This window comes from Amblyraja radiata, chromosome 6, assembly GCF_010909765.2.
Source record: "Amblyraja radiata isolate CabotCenter1 chromosome 6, sAmbRad1.1.pri, whole genome shotgun sequence".
NCBI lineage: Eukaryota > Metazoa > Chordata > Chondrichthyes > Rajiformes > Rajidae > Amblyraja > Amblyraja radiata.
The window spans coordinates 93,039,349-93,063,599 of NC_045961.1; the positions used below are offsets into that span (position 1 = coordinate 93,039,349).

Genomic DNA, 24,251 nt, shown 5'->3' on the forward strand with positions numbered 1-24,251 from the left:
GGTCATTTAAGACTGAGGTGAGAAAAAAACCTTTTCTCCCAGAGAGTTGTGAATTTATGGAATTCCCTGCCACAGAGGGCAGTAGAGGCCAAATCGCTGGATGGATTTAAGAGAGAGTTAGATAGAGCTCTAGGGGTTAGTGGAGTCAAGGGATATGGGGAGAAGGCAGGCACGGGTTATTGATAGGGGACGATCAGCCATGATCACAATGAATGGCGGTGCTGGCTCGATGGGCCGAATGGCCTCCTCCTGCACCTATTTTCTATGTTTCTATGGGCAGTTCTACTTAACAATTGAACTATTGAACGTGCAGGTTTAACCTTTAAACCTGCATGTCCTTGGAGTGTGGGAGGAAACTGGAGCACCTGGAGAAAACTCACGTGATCACAGGAAGAACGTGCAAAATCCATACATGCAGCACCCGCGGTCAGTATCGAAGCCGAGTCTCTGGCGCTGTAAGGCAGCAACTCTACCGCTGCGCCACTGTGCCGCCCCATTCCTGTGTCATATGACCCACATGACAAAACCTCTTTATGAGCAGTGAGAACTAACTAGCTATCTAGTTTTTCTGAAGCTTAATTCTTTTCTTTTGTTTTCCAAACCTAGTGGGCAATTTGTAAAGCCAATCTCTAAAGCAGTTCGGCCACAGGAGCGGCGAGAAAGCTTTTCATCTTCTGACGAAGGATGTGGGAAAAAGCAAAAGGAAAGCCAGAAAGTCAAGAAGTACCGGAAGAAGCACAAGGATTCGTCAGTAGCTGAGGAAAGTGAATGCCAATTGGTCTCTGGATCAGAGCCAACACTGAAACAATTGAGTTCGTCAACTGATGGAGATAATGAGGAAGATTCAATCAGCTCCTGTACTGAATCTGTATAATTCATCTCACGTTTTGATGGCAAATGCTGTTCAGAGGATTTAACCCTTACTTATCTTAAACCCCTTTCTCAGGATGTTCAAACCCAGGGATACACAACTCCTGTGGCAGTCTTGCACAACAAAAGCACTCCATCCGTTGGGTGGTCATAGCCATTAGCTTAACGGCTGTGACCTTCCTTTGCGGAGAGGGGGGGGGGGGGGGGGGGGGGGGGGGATGGTGGGGAGGGGGGGTAATGAGAGGTTGTATCAGCTGAGGGTCCAATGAAGAAAGGGAATAGCGAGCAATAATGGGGACAAGTAATCAAAATGAAAGGAAATGCAAAAGGTGGTATGAGAATCAAAAGAATAATTACAAACATGTCTCTGATCAAGGTTGAAATCTCATGTGTTACTTTGGTGCAGAAATCGCGATGATTGTAAGCAAAACATCATGAAATTGTATGTACATTCTTAATAAATTGTCTACATGATTTCACCACATCTGGAATATGGAGGAGATCTCTAATTCATTTACATAGTTGTATAGGTGACGTTTCAGGTCGAGACACTAAAGGGCATGTCCCACTTGGGCGACCGAACCCGCGAGTTCTGGCGAGTTTGCTCTCGACTCATACTCGCAGCATGGTCGACACGAGGTCGTAGGAGGTCTTCGTAACTCTCCTTAATGCTCGAGAGTGGTCTCCGCGTACTCGAGGCCTCAGCTAGGTTGCAGCGGTTTTTTCAATAAGTTAAAAAATGCCCACGAGTAAAAAAAGGTCGCCATGGAAAAAACAATACTTTTTTTACTCGTAGGTTTAGTCGTAGTAGGTCGGCATGTTAGTCGTACGTAGGTAATCGAGGGTAGTCGAAGGTAGTCGTAGATAGTCTTCATCATAGTCGAAGGGAGGTCGAAGGAGATTGAAGGAGGTCGTCATCACGCTCTACTATTTGGCGTCCAATTTTCCTGAAGTTGGTCGTAGCTAGTCTTCAACATAGTCGAAGGAGGTCTTCCACATAGTTGAAGGAGGTCTTCAACATTTCATTTTTTTAATCTCTTCTAAAACTCGCCAATTAGGCTGCCCAAGTGGGACAGCCATTTTATAGTCGTAGAGCAATACAGTGTGGAACCAGCATCTGCAGTTCCTCTGGATAGTAGGAGATTTATAATGATTCATTGTTGCACCTTCCCCTCAGCTAACAATGAATCATTCTACATTTCCTTATCATCATCCACTTTGATCTGCCATTTTCACACTTTACCCTTCTATATTTCTAGACACCCTCTCCCCTAACTCTCAGTCTGGTGAAGGGTCGCGACCCAAAACATCACCCATTCCTTTTCTACAGAGATGCTGCCTGACCAGCTGAGTTACTCCAGCATTTTGTGTCTATCTTTGGTGTAAACCAGCATCTGCAGTTCCTTCCAACATGTTCCATAATTGTATGTCTGTTCATATGTTATAGCAATCAATTATATGTGTAAATAGATATCTGTTTAATATTTGCTCAGATTGGAATGATTTTGTCACAACATTGAATATATTTACAGCTGAACAGGTATGAGTTCTGCCATTATATCTGCAATTCTGATTTAGTAACGATTAATCTAGACTGTAGTTACCTGTGGTGTGATTTGGAGATTACGGGATTTGGCTCCTTGGTTGAAGCCTACATGTATTTCCATCTACAGGATTTTACTTCTGCTTTCATAGAACACAAGAAATTGTGTTATCTATCCTGTGTAGGATGGAACTGCAAATGCTGGTTTACACCGAAGGTCGACACAAAATGCTGGAGTAACTTAGCAGGTCAGGCAGCATCTCTGGAGAGAAGGAATGGGTGATGTTTTGGGTCGAGACCATTCTTCACACTGAGTCAGGGGAGAGGGAGACAGACATATGAAAGGGTAAGGTGTGAAAACACAGATCAAAGGGGTTCAAATGATCAAGGAAATGTAGAATGGTGTTCAAGAAGGAACTGCAGATGCTGGAAGATCGAAGGTACACAAAATTGCTGGAGAAACTCAGCGGGTGCAGCAGCATCTATGGAGCGAAGGAAATAGGCGACGTTTCGGGCCGAAACCCAAATGTAGAATGGTGCTTTGTTAGCTGAGGGGAAGATGACAATGAGGCATACAATCAGTAATATCTAATCAGTGGAACTACTCAGAAGTGTAGGATGGTGGAGGGATGGAGAGAGAGGGAAAGGAAGGGTTCCTTCTCTACAGAGATGCTGCCTGTCCCGCTGAGGTACTCCAGCATTTTGTGTCTACGGTGTTATTTACCCTATTATGTAATTCTCTAAAATATTCCAGCATCTGCGTTTTCTTGCATCTCCGTACTGGAATTTCCTTTTATGGATACAATAGTGGCATTTAAGAGGTTTTCAGATAGGCAAGTGGATGTGCACGGGAAGGACAGATATGTATCATGGGCAGGTTGATGAGATTAGCTTATCTTGGCATTATGTTCAGCATAGGCATTGTGGACCGAAGGGCATGTTCCTGTGCTGTTCTTTTCCGTTTGTTCTATATTCTAATTGGAAAAGTTGGAATGATAATAACAGAGTTTGTACATTCTCCCCGTGACCTGCGTAGGTTTTCTCCAGGATCTCTGCTTTCCTTCCTTAGATGTACAGATATGTAGGTTGTTTACCTTGGTATAATTGCAAAATTGCCCCTAGTGTGTGTAGGACAGTGTTAGTGTGCGGGGATCGCTGGTCGGCGCTGGTTTTGGTGGGCCGAAGGGCCTGTTTCCACGCTGTATCTCGAAACTAAATGAAACTAATATGGACAGGCTTGAGGGCCTTTCTGCCCCTATTTTCTTGCATGCTATGGAAGCAGTAGTAAAATCCTGAAGAAAGTTAGTCGCATTTGTCTTTTTCCTTTCAAGCACAGTAGAGAGTTCTTATCCTCATTGCTGTTGTCATCTTGTCAGCTGTATCTCAGCCACACATCGTTTTATTCACATAAGCCAGAGATTCCCATCTGTTCTTGGTTTTCAAGTTAGAGCAAGTTGTGCTTCATTCTGATTGTAGTTGCCTGAATATTAACTGACGTGTTCAGTTCAGTTTAGTTTATTGTCACGTGTACTGAGAAACGATGAAAAGCTTTTTGTTTCGTGCTAACCAGTCCGCAGAAAGACAAAACATGATTACAATCGATCCATTTTACAGTGTATAGATACATGGTAAGGGACTAACGTTTAGTGCAAGGTAAAGCCAGCAAAGTCCGATCAAGGATAGTCCATGGGTCATCAAAGAGGTAGATAGTAGTTCAGCACTGTTCTCTGGTTGTGGTAGGATGATTCACTTGCCTGATAACAGCTGGGAAGAAACTGCCCCCAAAACTGATGGTGTGCGTTTTCACGCTTCTATACCGTTTACCTGATGGGAGAGGTGAGAAGAGGGAGTGGCCAGTGTGCGACACATCCTTGATTATGCTGCTGGCCTTGCCCAGGCAGCGGGAGGTATAAATGGAGTCAGTAGAAGGGAGGTTAGTTTGTGTGATGGTCAGGACTGCGTCCATGTTACTTGATCTCATGTGAATTTTCTCGTAAAAACATAAACCTCTTCATTTCTGGTAACTGTGCCCTCTTGTTCCAAGCTGCCGGAGAAGGTTGAATCCTAACCTTTGGTGCTGTCCATGTGGAGTTTGCATGTTCTCTCAGTGAGCTCATGTCTTTTCTCTGGGTCGTCTGGTTTCCCCCCACTTCCCAAAGATGTATGGGTTGGTGGGTAAATTGGCCTCCGCAAGTTGCCCTTAATGTTTGGTGAGAGGTAAAATCTGGGGGAGAGGTGATGATTTTGTAGGGGAGACAAAATGGAATTAATATATTTAGCTGTTTCGAACAATTTATAATTTTTACTTTAGATTTCCAGAATTGGTTGTGTTTTTGTTTTGATGATCACATTTAGGAGTCTTTTGGTTCACCAAAGCAACAACAGTTGCGTGGCACAGCGGATAGAGCTGCTGCCTCACTACTCAGAGACCAGGGTTCAATGCTGACCTCGGGCACTGTATGTGTGTAGTATGTACGTTCGCCCTGTGACTGCGTGGGTTTCCTCCAGGTGCCTCCCTCTGGCAGTGGGAGGGAGGGGGGGGGGGGGGACAAGGATAGATGGGTTAGTCGGAGAAAGGGACGAGCTATATAAAATGGTTCGCAACTGGGAGCTGCAGCTAACCCTGGTGAACAGAGTGCAAGTGTTCAGCTACACAGTCACCTCGTCTATGCTTGGTCTCACTGATGTAACTGCGGGCACATGAGGAAATACACATTTTGTAATGCTTATCTGAAGAATGCCTATTTACAATGAGCTAAATGTCTTTTCTAAGCACTTGCTTTACCTGATGGTTAAAGTAATAACTTATTCATTCTGGCCTTGGTCCAAAGTGACCTGGACAGTTTGCCGATATCATTCACTGTTCATGGCCACATTTAGATATGTGAAAGAGGGACATGGATGAGAGCTGCGATCAGGCAATTAAACCATACTACCACAACTGGAGAGCAGTCCTGAACTACTATCTACCTCAGTGGTGACCCTTGGATTGTCTTTGATCGGACTTTACTGGTTTTACCTTGCACTTATTCCCGTATCATGTATCCGTACACTGTGAATGGCTCGATTTTAATCACGTATTGTCTTTCGGCTGACTGGTTAGCACGCAACAAATCCTTCGTGTGAAAAATATACATCTTCCAGATGCGCTGGAACGCATCCTCAGTGATGTGACCTGGGGGTCATCGGGTGTTTCGGGTCTCACAACGCCAGACTCCCTCGCCCAGGCCACCCAGCCGGGGTTGATCAGGCCCCGACTTGCGTCCCAGCAGCAACCGCCCACGGATCAGCCATCTTAATAACTACTCTGCAGGGGTTGGGAGACTCTAGTGTGTGGAGGGACTGGGCTCTGTGGGGTGAGTCCTGGCCGGGCTCCTCCTGCGTCTCACCAGGTTCGTTTTACTGTACACGTGACAATAAACTAAACTAACTAAACTGGATGGGGTCCATGAGTTAGACAATAGCCTTTGTACCATCTTTTCAATAGAAACATAGAAAATAGGTGCCGAAGTAGGCTGATCATCCTAAATCAATAGCCCGTTCCTGCTTTCTTCCCATGTCCCTTGATTCTGTTAGCCCCTAAGAGCTATATCTTATGCCCCTGTCCCACTTAGGAAGCCTGAACGGAAACCTCTGGAGACTTTGTGCCCCACCCAAGGTTTCCGTGCAGTTCCCGGAGGTTCCCGGGGTTTTTTGTCAGTCTCCCTACCTGCTTCCACTACCTGCAACCTCCGGCAACCACCTGCAACCTCTGGGAACCGCACGGAAACCTTGGGTGGGGCGCAAAGTCTCCAGAGGTTTCCGTTCAGGTTTCCTAAGTGGGACAGGGGCATAACTCTCTCTTGAAAACATCCAACAAATTGGCCTCCACTGCCTTCTGTGGCAGAGAATTCCACAGATTCCCAATTGGAATTTTTTTTCCTCATCTCAGTACTAAATGGCCTACCCCTGGTTCTGGACTCCCCCAACACGGGGAACATTTTTCCTGCATCTAGCCTGTCCAATCCCTTAAGAATTTTATGTGTTTCCATAAGATGCCCTCTCATCCTTCTAAATTTCAGTGAATATATGCCTGGTCAATCCATTCTTTCATCACATGTCAGTCCCGCCATCTGGAGAATTAACCTGGAATCTAGGCCTGACTGATGAGATGAAATGATCCTACTTGCACTTATCTTGGATGTATTCAACTCTGTTCGTCATGGGCATAGAGTTAGGTTTTGATCAAACCGGGAAGCTATTGATGCTGACACTGGCTGCCTGAAATAGAATGCTCCTTTCCCTTTGCCAACATCAATGCACTTTGATGGGTATTAAATTCAATGAGGAAAGACATTACAGAGATCAAGAGAAATAAAACCTAAATAATGTATCAAAAAGAGCAGATTCAGAAGCTTTTGCTGATTGCAAAGTCGACCCGTAAAAAATGCAACATTCTGTCGTGTCATTTATGAAATGACTTAGTTGAAACTATTACCTTTTGGTTACATCTTTCAAAAATATTAAAATTAAAAGAGTAGGCACACCAGGATATAAGAAATAGGAAGAGAAGGTCACCCAGCATCCGGAGACAGTGCCATTGTTGAATAAAATCATGGTTGTAGAATCTCAGCTCCACTTTCCCCCACTGACCACGTTTCCCAAGCATCTGACAAATCTCTTTCTTAAACACAATCACAAGTTCACAAGTTATAGGAGTAGAATTAGGCCATTCGGCCCATTGAGTCTACTCCGCCATTCAATCATGGCTCAGCTCTGCCTCCTAATCCCATTTTCCTGCCTTCTCCCCATAACACTGGACACCCGTTCTAATCACGAAATTGGCTATCTCTGCCTTAAAAATATCCACTGCCCTCTGTAACAAAGAGTTCCATACACCCACCTCCCTTTGTGTAAAAAAGTCGCCCCTCAGATTCCTATTAAATCTTCCCACCCCCCACCCCCCTCACCGTAAATCTATGGCCCCTGGTTCTCGATTCCCCCTATTCTGGGCACGAGGCTCTGTGCATTTATCCAATCTATTCCTCATGATTTTGAACACCTTTATAAGATCATCCCTCATCCTTCTGCGCTCCAAGTAATAGAGTCCTAGCCTGCTGAACCACTCCCTGTAGCTCAGGGCCTCAGGACCTGGCAACATCCTCGTAAACCTTCTCTGCACCCTTTCCAGCTTGACAACATCATTCCTATAACATGGTGCCAAAAACTGAAAACAATACTCCCAAAGTGGCTTCACCAACGTCTAATGTAACTGCAACATGACCTCCCAACTTCTATACTCAATATACCCTGATGAAGGCCAGTGTGCCGAAAGCTTTTTGACCAACCCTATCTACCTGTGACACCATTTTCAAGGAAACTTATTCTAACCCTTTACGATGGAAAAATTTTGGGTGACCGGACAGATGGTATAAAACAATATTCAATACCTGTTGCGGGTGAAACTGATGCAAAGACATGGGATAGTCTGACGAAGGGTCTCAACCCAAAATGTCACCCATTACTTCTCTCCAGAGATGCTGCCTGTCCCACTGAGTTTTGTATCTCCAGCATTTTGGATCTGTCTTGGATAGTTTTGACCAGCAGTTATATTTGTAACATAGGTGGCTTATATAACATGATGTGTGTATCCTGTAGCCTTTCTCCTCCGTAGATTGTCACCTTGTCTTGGTGGAGAAGCTTGTGTGATGCTGAGATCCTGAGAGCGATGCCATCTGGAGCTATGCTCCTGGAGCTATGCTTCTTCCTGAGGAGACTGAAGAAGGTCCATCTGTCTCCTCAGATCCTGGTGAACTTCTACCGCTGCACCATCGAGAGCATCCTTACCAACTGCATCACAGTATGGTATGGCAACTGCTCTGTCTCCGACCGGAAGGCATTGCAGAGGGTGGTGAAAATTGCCCAACGCATCACCGGTTCTTCGCTCCACTCCATTGAGTCTGTCCAAAGCAAGCGTTGTCTGCGGAGGGCGCTCAGCATCACCAAGGACTGCTCTCACCCCAACCATGGACTGTTTACCCTCCTACCATCCGAGAGGCGCTACAGGTCTCTCCGTTGCCGAACAGCAGGTCCAGGAACAGCTTCTTCCCGGCGGCTGTCACTCTACTCAACAACGTACCTCGGTGACTGCCAATCACCCCCCCACCCCCCGGACACTTATTATCACTTATTATTATTTATTCAAATCATTTGCTATGTCGCTCTTCCAGGGAGATGCTAAATGCATTTCGTTGTCTCTGTACTGTACACTGACAATGACAATTAAAATTGAATCTGAATCTGAATCTGAATCTGTAGTGCCACACATGGCGGTAAGGTCGAGGGGGAGGTCCCTGACAAAGAGCATTCCAACTAAGACCTCAACGGTGGAACAGGCGGAGGACGATGGCTGACCTTAGTGGAGCGTCACAACGGCTGGGAAGGCGGATGAAGGCTGCAGCAGAAAATGGTCTCCGGTCGTCTTGGACTCCATGCAACTGGATCCTGACCCAGATCTGTCAAGGACCGTGTGGTGGCTGTCTGTGCACCAGTCTCCCCACGTTAAACAAAGTCACGCACAGGCGTCCTCCAGAGGACAGTCATACCCGTTTCGAGTGACCACCGATGATGATGCTGTAGAATTAAATGACCAACTTGCACACTGTGGATGATGCTCTATCCCTCTCTGTGAGTTCCTTTGTTTAATAAAACAACTCATTAATTTAATTTATCGGCTATCCTCCAGCATGCTATTACTAATGTAATACTCAGCTTTGTACTAATTGAAATTAATTGTGGAGGTAAACACAAAAGGCTGCCAAGATTCTAAATAACTGTAAGGAGAAATAAGGAACTGCAAATGCTGGTTTACAAAAAAAAAGACACAAAGTGCTGGAGAAACTCAGCAGATCTGGCAACATCTCTGAAAAACATAAATAACTGTGTGAAGAAGGTTCTCGACCCGAAAAGTCACCTATTCCTTTTTTCAAGAGATGCTGCCTGACCCGCTGAGTTACTCCAGCATTTGTGTCTATCTTCGGTGTAAACCAGCCTCTGCAGTTCCTTCCTACACAATAACTATGGTTTTCATAGTACAAAAAAAAATCCAAATAATGATAACTAATCAAGGGGCTACAAGAAGAAAGGAAGTAACTTTAACTAACCTTCTATTGCTAGAGAAAAAGGCTACTCGGCAGATTAATGAGGAGCTTGTAGTTCTTCCAATTAGTTGTAGTACTTGCATGCAATTTGTTTGAGTTTCATAGGCTACGACTCAAATCCCTCTGTTGCACAATGGTTTGAAGTCCCACTCTGTATAAATAATATATATTTTTTTTCCATTCTTCCTTCATTCCTTCCAAATACATGAAAAGCTTTTCACTGTACCTCGGTACACGTGATAATAAACCAAACTAAACAAAAAATGTTAGCATGCAGATACAGCAAGAAATTAGTAAATCTGCAAGTGAATCAAGAATTAAGTGTTCAATTGTCATATGTACTGACAAAGTAACGAAGAGATTCTGACTTGCAGCAGTGAAGGCGCGACTCTGTGTTGCAGCGGCCCCTTCAGCCTGTCTGCCTTTTTTTTATTTTTTGTCTGGTTAAATGTAGTTGTTCATGTTTTTTTAATAGTGTTTTTAACTGTGTTTATGTGCGGGGGAGGGGGAGGGGGAGGGGGGAACTTGAAAAAATCTCTTCCCAGCACGGGAGACCCGACCTTTTCCCTGTTGGGTCTCCGTTGTCGTTGGGGTCTAGCACCGTGGAGCGGCCTCCAGCCAGAACGACCTGGGGGCTCCAGTTGCGGAGCCTGCGGAGCTGCGGACTCACCATCGTGGGGCTGGCCGGCCTCGGAACGTGGGGAGCGGTGGTGGCTCGCTGCTGCGGCCCGACCCCGGAGCTCGGAAGCTCCAGCTGCAGGTCCGGTGGACTGGGACATCGGGAGCTCGCGGGTCCGGGTGAGAGACCGCTTTCCGGAGCTCCCGCAACGCGACTTCTCCAGCCAGTGTCGCGGGGTTGGAACGACCCGGAGCGGGGCCATTCATCGCCCGGCGCGGCTTTAGTGGCCGCGGGACATTCGAACGCCTGCCGGGGGCTCCAACATTGTGACTTTTGGGCCTGGAGCGGGGCCGTACATCGCCCAGCGCGGCCTAAAATGGCCGTGGGACTTGCCATCGCCCGCCTGGGGCTTCAACATCCGGAGAAAAATGGTGCAGGGGAGAGAAAAGATTTTGCCTTCCATCACAGTGAGGAGGAGGTTCACTGTGATAGATGTTTCTGTAAATTGAATTGTTTGTGTGTCTAGTAGGAATTGTCTCTGTTTGTATGGCTGTGGAAACTGAGTTTCGTTTGAGCCTCACTGAGGTTCAAATGACATGTAATAAATATTCAAATTCAAAAAATGTTAACGGGCCCATGAATGCAACACACACATAATAAATAATGATCAAAAAACTTCAATAAGTTAATGACTGTAATTATTAGGTAACCACGCCAGTGCAAAAACCAAAGTTCGCAGTGCAACCAAAGACACAGTCAGAATTTAGTTTAGAGATGCAGTGCGGTAACAGGCCCTTCTGCCCACCAAGTCTGCACCGACCAGCGATCCCCCACACATTAACACTATCCTACACACACTAGGGACAATTTACACGTACACCAAGCCAATTAACCCACAAACCTGTATGAGTTTGGAGTGTGGGAAGAAACGGATCTCGGAGAAAACCCACGCGGTCACGGGAGAACGTACAAACTCCGTACAGACAGCACCCGTAGTCGGGATCAAATCCTGGTCTCCAGCTGTAAGGCAGCAATGCTACCGTTGCACCACCGTACCGCCCTTGACAAAGACAAAGTTCATAGATGCTGAGGGTAGATTTGTGTCATGTTCATAGAAACATAGAAAATAGGTGCAGGAGTAGGCCATTCGGCCCTTCGAGCCTGCACCGCCATTCAATATGATCATGGCTGATCATCCAACTCAGTATCCCGTACATCCCTTCTCTCCATACCCCCTGATCCCTTTAGCCACAAGGGCCACATCTAACTCCCTCTTAAATATAGCCAATGAACTGGCCTCAACTACGTTCTGTGGCAGAGAGTTCCAGAGATTCACCACTCTCTGTGTGAAAAATGTTTTTCTCATCTCCGTCCTAAAAGATTTCTCCCTTATCCTTAAACTGTGACCCCTTGTCCTGGACTTCCCCAACATCGGGAACAATCTTCCTGCATCTAGCCTGTCCAACCCCTTAAGAATTTTGTAAGTTTCTATAATATCCCCCCTCAATCTTCTAAATTCTAGCGAGTACAAGCCGAGTTCAACATCTAATGGTTGCTGTGTAATGCAGAATGATGTTACTTAAGTTGAATCAAAGGATATGGAAACAGTTCTGGACATTAGTTCTCCATGAATAGATCAGTCATGATCTTATTGAATGGTAGAGTAATTTTAATTTTAAAGCTCCAGTTTATATTATGCTTTTGCTTTACTCTGCCTTAACTTAAACTAAGCAGAGAGATGTGTCGTTTTATTCTGATATTTGAATGTGTTGGATCTAATTATGAAATTCTTGTCATCTCCTGTAGAGTCCGGCTACATATTTTGGACCTGCTGTAGATCATAGTAAGTGCTATAATAATCAATTGGCAGCTTAGATGTTATCTTCTGAATTGCCGTTTACTACCTATTTATCGGTTTTCTGCTGCAACTTGAGCTTGTGTGAGTTGGTCACTGTTTTTCCTGCTGCTGTTCCATTTGTGCAGTTAATTGGTTTACCAATGGGAATTGTCATTTCCGTGATCTATTTAAGAGGAAGCAGAGTATAAGAAGGACGCTAGTTTAAACCGAAGATAGACATGAAAAGCTGGAGTAACTCAGCAGGACAGGCAGCATCTCTGGGCAAAGGGAATAGGTGACGTTTCGGGTCGAGACCCTTCTTCAGGTCAAGCAGCTTTAAAACTGTTCACATTTGCTGGGACTCTCATACCTGCTATAGCGGATGAAGATGCAAAGCCCTCACTTTGACAGAGGAATATTGACAGTGAAGTTTCCTGTTCCGATGGCATTCTCTTACCGTGGAGTTACACAAGAGGCTTCTTAAATCTTCCCAAAGATCGTAAGGAATTTTGTTTCTGTATCTCTCTGTTTTACAACATCTTTAATGTGTAGGGAAAAGGTGTGTGTGTGTGTGTGTGTGTGTGTGTGTGTGTGTGTGTGTGTGTGTGTGTGTGTGTGTGTGTGTGTGTGTGAGTGTGTGTGCGTGCGTGCGTGTGTGTGTGTGAGATAATAGATGGAAAGATAAAGGTGACAAGAGCAAAGGAGGGAGGTGAAGAAGAAGTAAGAGAGGAGCAAAAAGAGTGCGGTGTTGTTCTCCTTCTTTCGTGCCCTTTTGCCATATAGTAGCTCGCCACTGCTGTACACATTGTTACGCTATTGGAGTGTTAAGTGCAAGGTCTGCAGTAGTACATGGATTATCCAGCAATGGGCATTGCAGTAAGTGTTGCATTGTCTGGGTCTGTGTGCCACAGTCACAGGTTGTTGTACCCTCGATGTAGCCCCATTGTCACCCTTGACCACCCGACCCCGGTTCGCAGTCGGTCGAGACTTCTCCAGTGACCCCTGTCAGGTTCCATGTGTGCTGCACGTAAACTTGCCAATTCCGCTACCACCTTGGTGCTATTAGTGCGGTGTGTTTAAAGATATAAAGAAAGAAACAGAAAAGCTGTGAAATGCAGAATTGTAGAAAATGCTCAGTAGGTTTGCCTGTGATATTGGAGAGTCAGTATTATGGATGTGCAACCTACAGCAGAACTGAGTTGTTCTAATACAACCAGAAAAGTCAAGATCCCTGTAGTCCTTGTATTTGCTATTGAGTTGGGAAGGCTGCATCGACTGCATGACTGAACTCTTTCTCTGGGTGCCTTTGCTTGGAAGAATACCTCGGGTATTTTTCAACTCCAAATGTCTGTTTGCTATGCAGAAGGCTTGAAGTATCTGAAGGTAGACTTGGGGGCTTTAAGCTGGTTGACTAAATGTTCCAGCTTGGCTGGGTCGGAGTAACACTGCTACATTAAGGTGGACCACATCAGCCTGCCATCATACACAACCACAATGTGAACATGCACACGGATGTAGAGAGACCAGTGTGTTCAGGCTGACACAATGAACTCCACTTGCTTGAATCTGGAGTAAAACACAAAGTACTGCAGTAACTCAGTGGGTCAGGCAGCATCTCTGGAGGACATGGATCGGCGGTTTCAGTAAAAGACAAGAAGTCCTTGTATTTGCTATTGAGTTGTGTAGCCTGCTTCGACCCTGGTGAAAGATGAGCTGCTGCTCCTCAAGCTTACCTTGTGCTTCAGTCCCATAGTGCAGGAGGCCATAAACAGGTTAGATTGGGAATAGGATGGAGCATTAAAGAATTAAAATGAGAGTTAATGATCTGATTTAAAAACCCTCACTTCTACTAAGGTTCACCATTTTTACTTTTATCTGGAAACTTTTGAAAATATATGGGTGGCACAGTGGTGCAGCTGGTAGAACTCCTGCCTCTCAGTGCCAGAGACCCAGATATTAATGATATATTAATGATTTAGACGAGGTAATTGAATGCAACATCTCCAAGTTTGCGGATGACACAAAGCTGGGGGGCAGTGTTAGCTGTGAGGAGGATGCTAGGAGGCTGCAAGGTGACTTGGATAGCCTGGGTGAGTGGGCAAATGCATGACAGATGCAGTATAATGTGGATAAATGTTTGGTTATCCACTTTGGTGGCAAAAACAGGAAAGTAGACTATTATCTGAATGGTGGCCAATTAGGAAAAGGGGAGATGTAACGAGACCTGGGTGACATGTTACACCAGTCATTGAAAGTAGGCATGCAGGTGCAGCAGGCAGTGAAGAAAGTGAATTAGCATTCATAGCAAAAGGATTTAAGTATAAGACCAGGGAGGTTCTACTGCAGTTGTTCAGGGTCTTGGTGAGACCACACCTGGAGTATTGCGTACAGTTTTGGTCTCCTAATCTGAGGAAAGACATTCTTGCCATAGAGGGAGTACAGAGAAGGTTCACCAGACTGATTCCTGGGATGGCAGGACTTTCATATGAAGAAAGACTGGATAGACTCGGCTTGTACACGCTAGAATTTAGAAGATTGAGGGGGGATCTTATAGAAACTTACAAAATTCTTAAGGGGTTGGACAGGCTAGATGCAGGAAGATTGTTCCCGATGTTGGGGAAGTCCAGAACTAGGGGTCACAGTTTAAGGATAAGAGAGAAGTCTTTTAGGACCGAGATTTAAAAAATCGCGTGGTCTCGGCAGGCTGAAGGACCCGTTTCTATGCTGCATCTTCCAATTCAGATTCAGTTCCATTTCATTGAAAATGATTAAGTTGTGAAAGCAATTATTCTGAAAATCATACGTTGTCTTTTTAACTAGAAGCACTCCGTCGAAGTAGTGCTTAGATGGGATAGCAGCACATTTGGAAAGTGGTGAAATCATTGGACAAAGTCAGCATGGATTTACATGTCTGACGAATCTTATAGAATTTTTCGAGGATGTAACTAGTAGCGTGGATAGGGGAGAACCAGTGGATGTGGTGTATCTGGACTTCCAGAAGGCTTTCGACAAGGTCCCACATAAGAGATTAGTTTACAAACTTAAAGCACATGGCATTGGGGGTTCAGTATTGATGTGGATAGAGAACTGGCTGGCAAACAGGAAGCAAAGAGTAGGAGTAAACGGGTCCTTTTCACAATGGCAGGCAGTGACTAGTGGGGTACCGCAAGGCTCAGTGCTGGGACCCCAGCTATTTACAATATATATTAATGATCTGGATGAGGGAATTGAAGGCAATATCTCCAAGTTTGCGGATGACACTAAGCTGGGGGGCAGTGTTAGCTGTGAGGAGGATGCTAGGAGACTGCAAGGTGACTTGGATAGGCTGGGTGAGTGGGCAAATGTTTGGCAGATGCAGTATAATGTGGATAAATGTGAGGTTATCCATTTTGGTGGCAAAAACAGGAAAGCAGACTATTATCTAAATGGTGGCCGACTAGGAAAAGGGGAGATGCAGCGAGACCTGGGTGTCATGGTACACCAGTCATTGAAAGTGGGCATGCAGGTGCAGCAGGCAGTGAAGAAAGCGAATGGTATGTTAGCCTTCATAGCAAAAGGATTTGAGTATAGGAGCAGGGAGGTTCTACTGCAGTTGTACAGGGTCTTGGTGAGACCACACCTGGAGTATTGCGTACAGTTTTGGTCTCCAAATCTGAGGAAGGACATTATTGCCATAGAGGGAGTGCAGAGAAGGTTCACCAGACTGATTCCTGGGATGTCAGGACTGTCTTATGAAGAAAGACTGGATAGACTTGGTTTATACTCTCTAGAATTTAGGAGATTGAGAGGGGATCTTATAGAAATTTACAAAATTCTTAAGGGGTTGGACAGGCTAGATGCAGGAAGATTGCTCCCGATGTTGGGGAAGTCCAGGACAAGGGGTCACAGCTTAAGAATAAGGGGGAAATCCTTTAAAACCGAGATGAGAAGAACTTTTTTTCACACAGAGAGTGGTGAATCTCTGGAACTCCCTGCCACAGAGGGTAGTCAAGGCCAGTTCATTGGCTATATTTAAGAGGGAGTTAGATGTGGCCCTTGTGGCTAAGGGGATCAGAGGGATGGAGAGAAGGCAGGTACGGGATACTGAGTTGGATGATCAGCCATGATCATATTGAATGGCGGTGCAGGCTCGAAGGGCCGAATGGCCTACTCCTGCACCTAATTTCTATGTTTCTATGTTTCTAAGTAGGTCAAAAAAAGTCATTTGAACAATGTTTTGATTAAAAGAGGCAATTCTGGCAAGATTCATAATTAACATCAAATTAAAACTGACAGTAAGTTTAACTGAAAATGCAGCTTAATAATCAGAATAATATTTGGTAGTGACTCTCAACCTATCATAGCCTTTTGTTTCCTCATGGGTTATACCTGGAGTATTGTGTGCAGTTTTGGTCCCCTAATTTGAGGAAGGACATTCTTGCTATTGAGGGAGTGCAGCGTAGGTTTACAAGGTTAATTCCAGGGATGGCGGGACTGTCATATGCTGAGAGAATGGAGCAGCTGGGCTTGTACACTCTGGAGTTTAGAAGGATGAGAGGGTATCTCATTGAAACATATAAGATTGATAAGGGCTTGGACACGCTAGAGGCAGGAAACATGTTCCCGATGTTGGGGGAGTCCAGAACCAGGGGCCACAGTTTAAGAATAAGGAGTAAGCCATTTAGAACGGAGACGAGGAAACACTTTTTCTCACAGAGAGTGGTAAGTCTGTGGAATTCTCAGCCTCGGAGGGCAGTGGAGGCAGGTTCTCTGGATGCTTTCAAGAGAGCTAGATAGGGCTCTTAAAAATAGCTCAGGGGATAGGGGGAGAAGGCAGGAACGGGGTACAGATTGGGGATGATCACATTAAATGGCGGAGCTGGCTCGAAGGGTTGAATAGCCTATTGTTGTTTGAATTGTTGTTTTATTAGTTTGCACCATACATTGCCACATCTCAAAGTTGGTCAGATCACATCTATGTCACCGAAGGAAGGTCGAAATTCAATTAACACCGATCAGTATTAAAATAGGCATTTATTAAACAATAATTAATCAGCATTGAGTGCATCATAGATGCTCTTTAAGGTACCACATTGACCTTTGAATTTAGAGCAGACTTTGGCCCAAGTTGAGATATATTCCTTGGAGTGAGTCTCCCACTCCCTTGCCTCTCTCCCTCACGAAAGATTTATAGTTTGATATCAGCAGATATTCATGGAGTGAAGTGTTAAAGCAACAAATCTTCCTTCTCTTAATCATACTGGAATTAAATTGTGTTCCGGTTGATGAAGAATCTAAGATGTGGGCAAATGATCAATCTGCAAGAACATGTGCTTGGAGTATGCGTGATTGTTGATGCACTGGGATCAACTACTGACTATTGTTAAGCCTGATTCCCAAGGGCTAATGCTAATTAGGTGGCGTTTCAGCCTCTCGTTCCTATAAATTTCCTCGTGCTTTTGTTAATTCTCTGTTTGTGCCTCAACTTGGCAAATTGCAAAAATCGCCAGCCATTCAGGAGCATTTTGATCAAGAATTTTGGATTGTGTTGTCCCTTGTACAGATCCTTCCCCAGCTTACAAATACCTGATTTATGTACAGCCCCTACTTACAAACAAGCCTTGAGGGACCAGCGGGATGGATCTGCTGACTACTGCATGGCTGCAGGTATCTTCTGCAGTCTTGGATATGGATGTGCAGGGAATGGAGGGAGATGGATTATGTGCAGAGAGATAGGAGTTGTTGTTCTTGGCTTCATGTTTGGCATAGACATTATGGGCCGAAGGGCCTGTACCTGTGCTGTTCCATATTCTGAGTTACATGTTCTATGTTCTGTGTTCTGCGTTCTATGTTCTGCCTTATGGGACTTAGTTTCCACTTGCAGTTTTGACTTGCAAAGAGTTCAGGTTAGTAACATGCACAAGAATGGAACCTGCCTTAACATAGAAACATAGAAAGTAGGTGCAGGAGTAGGCCATTCGGCCCTTCGAGCCTGCACCGCCATTCAATATGATCATGGCTGATCATCCAACTCAGTATCCTGTACCTGCCTTCTCTCCGTACCCCCTGTTCCCTTTAGCCACAAGGGCCACATTTAACTCCCTCTTAAATATTGCCAATGAACTGGCCTCAACTACCTTCTGTGGCAGAGAATTCCACAGATTCACCACTCTCTGTGTAAAAAATGGTTTTCTCATCTCGGTCCTAAAAGACTTCCCTCTTATCCTTAAACTGTGACCCCATGTTCTGGACTTCCCCAACATCGGGAATAATCTTCCTGCATCTAGCCTGTCCAACCCCTTAAGAATTTTGTAAGTTTCTATAAGATCCCCCCCTCAATCTTCTAAATTCTAGCGTGTAGAAGCCGAGTCTATCCAATCTTTCTTCATATGGGGAGGATCTGTATGTGGGAATTTAATTTGCCTTTGTGCATATGCAAGCTTGTTGAGCCAAAGCACAAATATAAAGATAGCATTTAATACGCACCAATTACAAATTTGACACATAAGGTCAGTCTACGTTAGGATCATTCACAATAGCACAAAGAGTTAGATCCCTCTTCCTCTGATGTCAATTCTAGAGTTTGATCAATTGGGATAAATAGAGTTCTATCATATCGTATCGTAGGCTTATGTCAGAGAGCCATACAACACAAACAGGTCCTTTGACCCAACTTGCCCATGCCAACCAAGATGCCCCCATCTAGCCCCATCTACACTCGTCCCAACTGGCCATGTTGGGCCCATATCCTTGAACCTTTCCTATCCATGTACCTGCCCAAATGCCTTTTAAATATTATAGAACCTGGTGGACTATAGAGTAAAGTCCACAGGGAAAGAATCCTGATATACTCAGAATGGATCTGTAAATAAGCTCTTTCTAAGCTTCCCCCCAGTCTAGTTTGGTCAATAAACCACTGATTCAAGCACTGGAACAATTAAACTTTATTTTTGGAAAACACAACAAATCACCCTATACGATACCTAAACCACTGCAGGTTCGATCCTTATATCTGCCTGGCCAAACCCTTTAGCCTTGTGCAAGCAGAGACATTCCAAAATGTCACGCAGTCCCAAGCGCTCTTCCAGAAGATCCTCAAAGGACCTCGTGGGGGCTGCCTTTTATAGGTCCCCGAACTTTGAAGGGCCGAACTACAGAGGGATGGTATATTTACAATCCAATCAAGTATAACAAATTACAATAATACATTACTGGCAGGTACACAGGCCAATTACAGAATCTTCTTATATTGTTGCAGGTGAAGCTTCCAGAAGAGGCTAACACGATCTTGAATAATGCAACATTTACCCTGGGATTCAAACAAACCGGACAGGGCCTCACATTTTAACCAATCAACACTTAACAGGGTAACTGTCTCACAACATTATTTACAATATATACAAGGCTCTTGCAGAGATCCAATTAACCTCATGCATTTTACATTTCCCTGAATGTCCTCTGCAAAAATCCCATCCATCTGTCAACTGAATATGCAACATTGATCTGGGACTCAGGCTTGCTGGCACCATTTAGAAGCTTGTCTCCTTTTTACAGAGCACACCAGACTTGACCAAAATGGCCTAGCAATACATAAGCCCTTATTAAAGTTTGAGTATTATGGTTGCTTGATTTCAGCCAGGATTAACAGATCCTTGTACAAATATAGAAGCACTACTGCAGGTGTGTTCAAAACTTGACTTCCATTGTTGGTAGCAAATTAGTGCAGTCTAGCAGATGGGCCTTGGTTTATGAAGCTCCATTCTGCCAGCATTTCTCACAATCCATTTTGATGTGGAACCTAGCCTAATATTCCTCATGGCGGATTTTGCAAATGAGTTCATTTTGGAACCCATGCACAACACAGAGACTAGTGTGAAAGAGGAGCAAAATGATCTCTGATGAATTGTCTGACGTTGGGCAAAGTTACATTCCTTAATTATTGCTCGATCAAAAACTGGCAAGGTTTGCTTGACAAGCTTCAGAAACCCATATCAAACGTAAAAGCCAGCAGTTTGTAAAGTCATTTCCTGTTGCTGGCAGTATTTAGAAGATCTGCATGTAGAACTGTACATCATCTGTTGGTATTCACTATGTGTATTTTATGCCTAGGTTGAGGCCATAGTTGAAGAGACAAGAACATATTGGTATAAGGGTTTGCCTATTTGTGTGATGAGAAAGGGATTGATTCACCTAGGAGGGACATTTTGTGTAGGAAGGAACTGCAGATGCTGGTTTAAACCGAAGATAGACACAAAAAGCTGGAGAAACTCAGACATTTTGTTCTGATTTGCCATTTGCAGATTGAAAACACCGCCAAGCTATACCTTGTCACATCTTGGTATATGACATCCCCAGAGATGAACCCATTGAATATCAATACCCAAAACTATAATAGACACAAAGTGCTAGAGTAACTCAGCGGGTCAGGCAGCATCTCTGGAGAAAAGGGATGGGTGATGTTCCGGGTCAGGACCATTTACAAGACTTAGGGACCCGACCCGAAATGTCACCCATCCTTTTCCTCCAGAGATGCTGCCTGACCCGCTGATTTACTCCAGCACTTTGTGTCTTTCTTTGGTATAAACCAGCATCTGCATTTCTTTGTTTCTACCTTTTTTACTGTGATTTATCCAAATATCACTCTCTCAGTCTCAATCCTCCCCTGTCCCAATCTAACAATGGCTCTAGGATGATTTACCCAGCCTGCCACAAGGCATGTGTAGCACAAAGATGTGACAGGCTCTGTGGATCTGCTGCACCAAGTGAGGACTTACTTTAATCCTTACTGTAAGTGAGTGAGCGCGTTAGCAGTGGAGATTTTGTTCTGAAGATAAATGGACTCTGTTAGCCGAGGATTCTTGCACCTCGCAACCTTTGGCGGGCTTGATATGGAAAGCCAGTCACCTGGTAGCAATAATGACCACGACTCTGTAATACATCTAATTATCTGGGTAAATATAACACAAACTCATACGGTTGACTTAACACAAGAACACGAGGAGTATGAACAGGAGTAAGTCATTTAGCCCCTTGTCAATAACATAATGGGTGATCTTTAATTTTCACACTGCACTACCCTATTAGCTTTGATTTCCTTAATATCTAAAATGTCATTAACTTTGAACCGCCTTTTGAGTTGAAGAGCAATTAGAGTCATAGAGAGATACATGGAAAGAGGATCTTTTGACCGATTGAATCCACACAAAACATTATTTTTTCCCTCACTGATCTTACCCTGGCACATTTTATTCTCCCCACATTGACAACAACTTCTCCTGCAACCCAGACTCTGCATACTTCTTAACTTACCAACATGCGCATTTTTGCATGTACAACATCCAGAAGAAACCACATTATAACAGAGAGAATGTGTGAATTCCACACAGACCGACCAAATTGTTCACACTGTTTAGTGTTGGAAGGAACTGCAGATGCTGGTTTAAACCGAAGATAGACACAAAATGCTGGAGTAACTCCACGGGGCAGACAGCATCTCTGGAGAGAAGGCATGAGTGACATTATGGGTCAAGACCCTTCTTCAGACATTGTTTAGTTTAGTTTAGATTAGAGACACAGCGCACATGCAGGCCCTTCAGCCCACACCAACCAGCGATCTCCACACATTAACACTATCCTACACACTAAGGACAATTTTACATTTATACCAAGCCCATTAACCTACAAACCTGTAAGTCTTTGGAATGTGGGGAGAAACCGAAGATCTCGGAGAAAACCCACGCAGACCATGGGGACAATGTACAAACTCCACACAGAGAGCACCCATGGTCAGGATCGAACCCGGGTCCCTGGCACTGTAAGGCAGCAACTCTATCGCTGTGCCACCGTGCTTCTCCAGACATGTTGTACAGTTACTATAAGACTTCCCTACTTTATACTTCAATCCCATTAAAACAAGTGTCAATATTCCATTACCCTTCCCACGGAACGACCAGAGATCAAGAATAAAACCAGGTCATTGGAACCATGAGGCTCGTGTGAACAAATGAATTTAAAATAGATATGGAATGCTCAACTGAAGAATATAGTACAAAAACAAGGAGGTTTTGTTGAACCTGCATAAAACATTGATTAGACCATTACTGGAGCACAGCTTTCAATTATGAGAATGGTGTCGGGGATGATTGAGTTAATGTATGAGGAGCATCTGATGTCCCTGGGCCTGTACTCACTGAAGGATGAGGGAGAATCTGATTGAAACTTACCTAATAAAGAGAGGCCCAGATAGAGTGGATGTAGAGAGTTAGTTTCCAGTTGTGGGAAGGTCTAGGAATTAATTCATTAATAGTTTTAACTATAAATAATAGACTAGGTATGGTGCAACAAACAACCTGTTCTTGTGCTATACTGTTCTATGTTCCATGGTGATTGAATGCAACCTAACATTCAGTTCAGTCATACACAGAATCACACTGAAGGGTGAGGAGGGGAGTAGGTACCCACAGGGGGGAAATGAGCACACACTCGCCGTCCAATGATTGGAACCACCTCACGCCCATGGAATCCTCTCATGTCAGCCTGTTCTACACCTGTGCTCCCTTTGTTTTCTTCTGAGACTCACTTTTCCATCCACATTTCCACTTTTCCGTATTTCGCAAGGTGTAAATATACATTTTTAAAATATTAGTTTAGAGATACAGCGTGGAAAAGGCCATTCGGCCCACCGAGTCCGCACCGACCAGCGACCTCCCCCCCACCCACGCCACGCACTAACACAATCCTACACACACTGGGGACAAATACATTTATGCCAAGCCAATTAACATACGAACCTGTATGTTTTTGGAGTGAGGGAGGAAACCGAAGATCTCGGAGAAAACCCACGCGGTCACGGGGAGAATGTACAAACTCCGTACAGACAGCATCCGTAGTCGGGGTCGAACCCGAGTCTCTGGCGCCGTAAGGCAGCAACTCTACCGCTGCGCCACCGTGACGCACTAACGCTACCCTTAACTGCACGCCCTATTTCTTCCATAAATGGGAGGGAAAAAATGATCTCTGAATATTTCTATCTGTCTTTGCAAAATGTACAAGTCTTTGGCCTTTGAAGAGAGAGTTAGGAACATGATTCGAAGTCAATTGCCTGATTACTCGATTGCACTTTCACTGTGATTGCTTTCCCCATTATAACACAGCAAGATACGATCAGTCAAATCAAACTGTAATGAGGTGCCTGGTGTAATGAGTAGCGTAGTCTCATACCAGCTGCCACAACTCATGGGACACAGTGAATCTGTGATTCAGACTCCACTAGAATACTTAATTACCTCCATTGCCAATTTACTTCAACCACTTTGCAATGTAATGCAAAGCGCAATGACGGATTTCAAGCACTGTGATCATCTGGAAAGTTCTGAGGGACTTAAATGTCGAGTTGTCTTTTCACGTTGAGATAAAGACAATTCACCAGAGGTTTTAAAAGCGGGATGTCTGATTGCTGGATTGCAGTTTAATTACAATGGCTTTCATTCTGTCTTGCTGGATTCGTTTAAATTATTGCTTTCCATAAACTCGTTAATGCCAGGCTTTATTGTATTTTGTTTGGACCCTCCACGTGGGTCACTGTGCTGATGTATTTTTCCTTTTCAGTTATTATTTAGAAACATAGAAACATAGAAAATAGGTGCAGGAGTAGGCCATTCGGCCCTTCGAGCCTGCACCACCATTCAATATGATCATGGCTGATCATCCAACTTAGTATCCTGTACCTGCCTTCTCTTCATACCCCCTGATCCCTTTAGCCACAAGGGCCACATCTAACTCCCTCTTAAATATAGCCAATGAACTGGCCTCAACTACCTTCTGTGGCAGAGAATTTCAGAGATTCACCACTCTCTGTGTGAACATTTTTTTTCTCATCTTGGTCCAAAAAGATTTCCCCCTTATCCTTAAACTGTGATCCCTTGTTCTGGACTTCCCCACCATCGGGAACAATCTTCATGCATCTAGCCTGTCCAACCCCTTAATAATTTGAACCAATTTTTTGGATTATGTTTGTTCAATTCATTTCTGAATGTCGCGACACACCACTTCTCAGACATAGAGTCATAGAGTCTTACAGGTTGGTAACAGGCCCTTCTTCCCAACTTGGCCACCACCGGCCAACGTCCCATCTATACTAGTCCCACCTGCCTGTGTTTGGCTCATATCGCTCTAAACCTGTCCTATCCATGTACCCGTCTCAATGTTTCTTAAATGCTGTTAGAGCACCTTCCTGAACGAGCCCCTCTGGCAGCTCGATCCTTA

General features: G+C 44.5%; 1 protein-coding gene across 1 annotated transcript in view; it reads left to right on the plus strand.

Annotated features, from left to right (window-relative positions):
• The window catches only part of vwa3b (von Willebrand factor A domain containing 3B), a 184,255-nt gene extending 183,256 nt beyond the window's left edge, over positions 1 to 999 (plus strand). The window contains exon 27 of the mRNA XM_033023449.1: positions 607 to 999. Coding sequence (XP_032879340.1) covers positions 607 to 874 — 268 coding nt within the window. The 3' untranslated portion in view covers positions 875 to 999. The remainder of the gene's footprint in view (positions 1 to 606) is intronic.
• Positions 1,000 to 24,251: the final 23,252 nt, after the last annotated feature.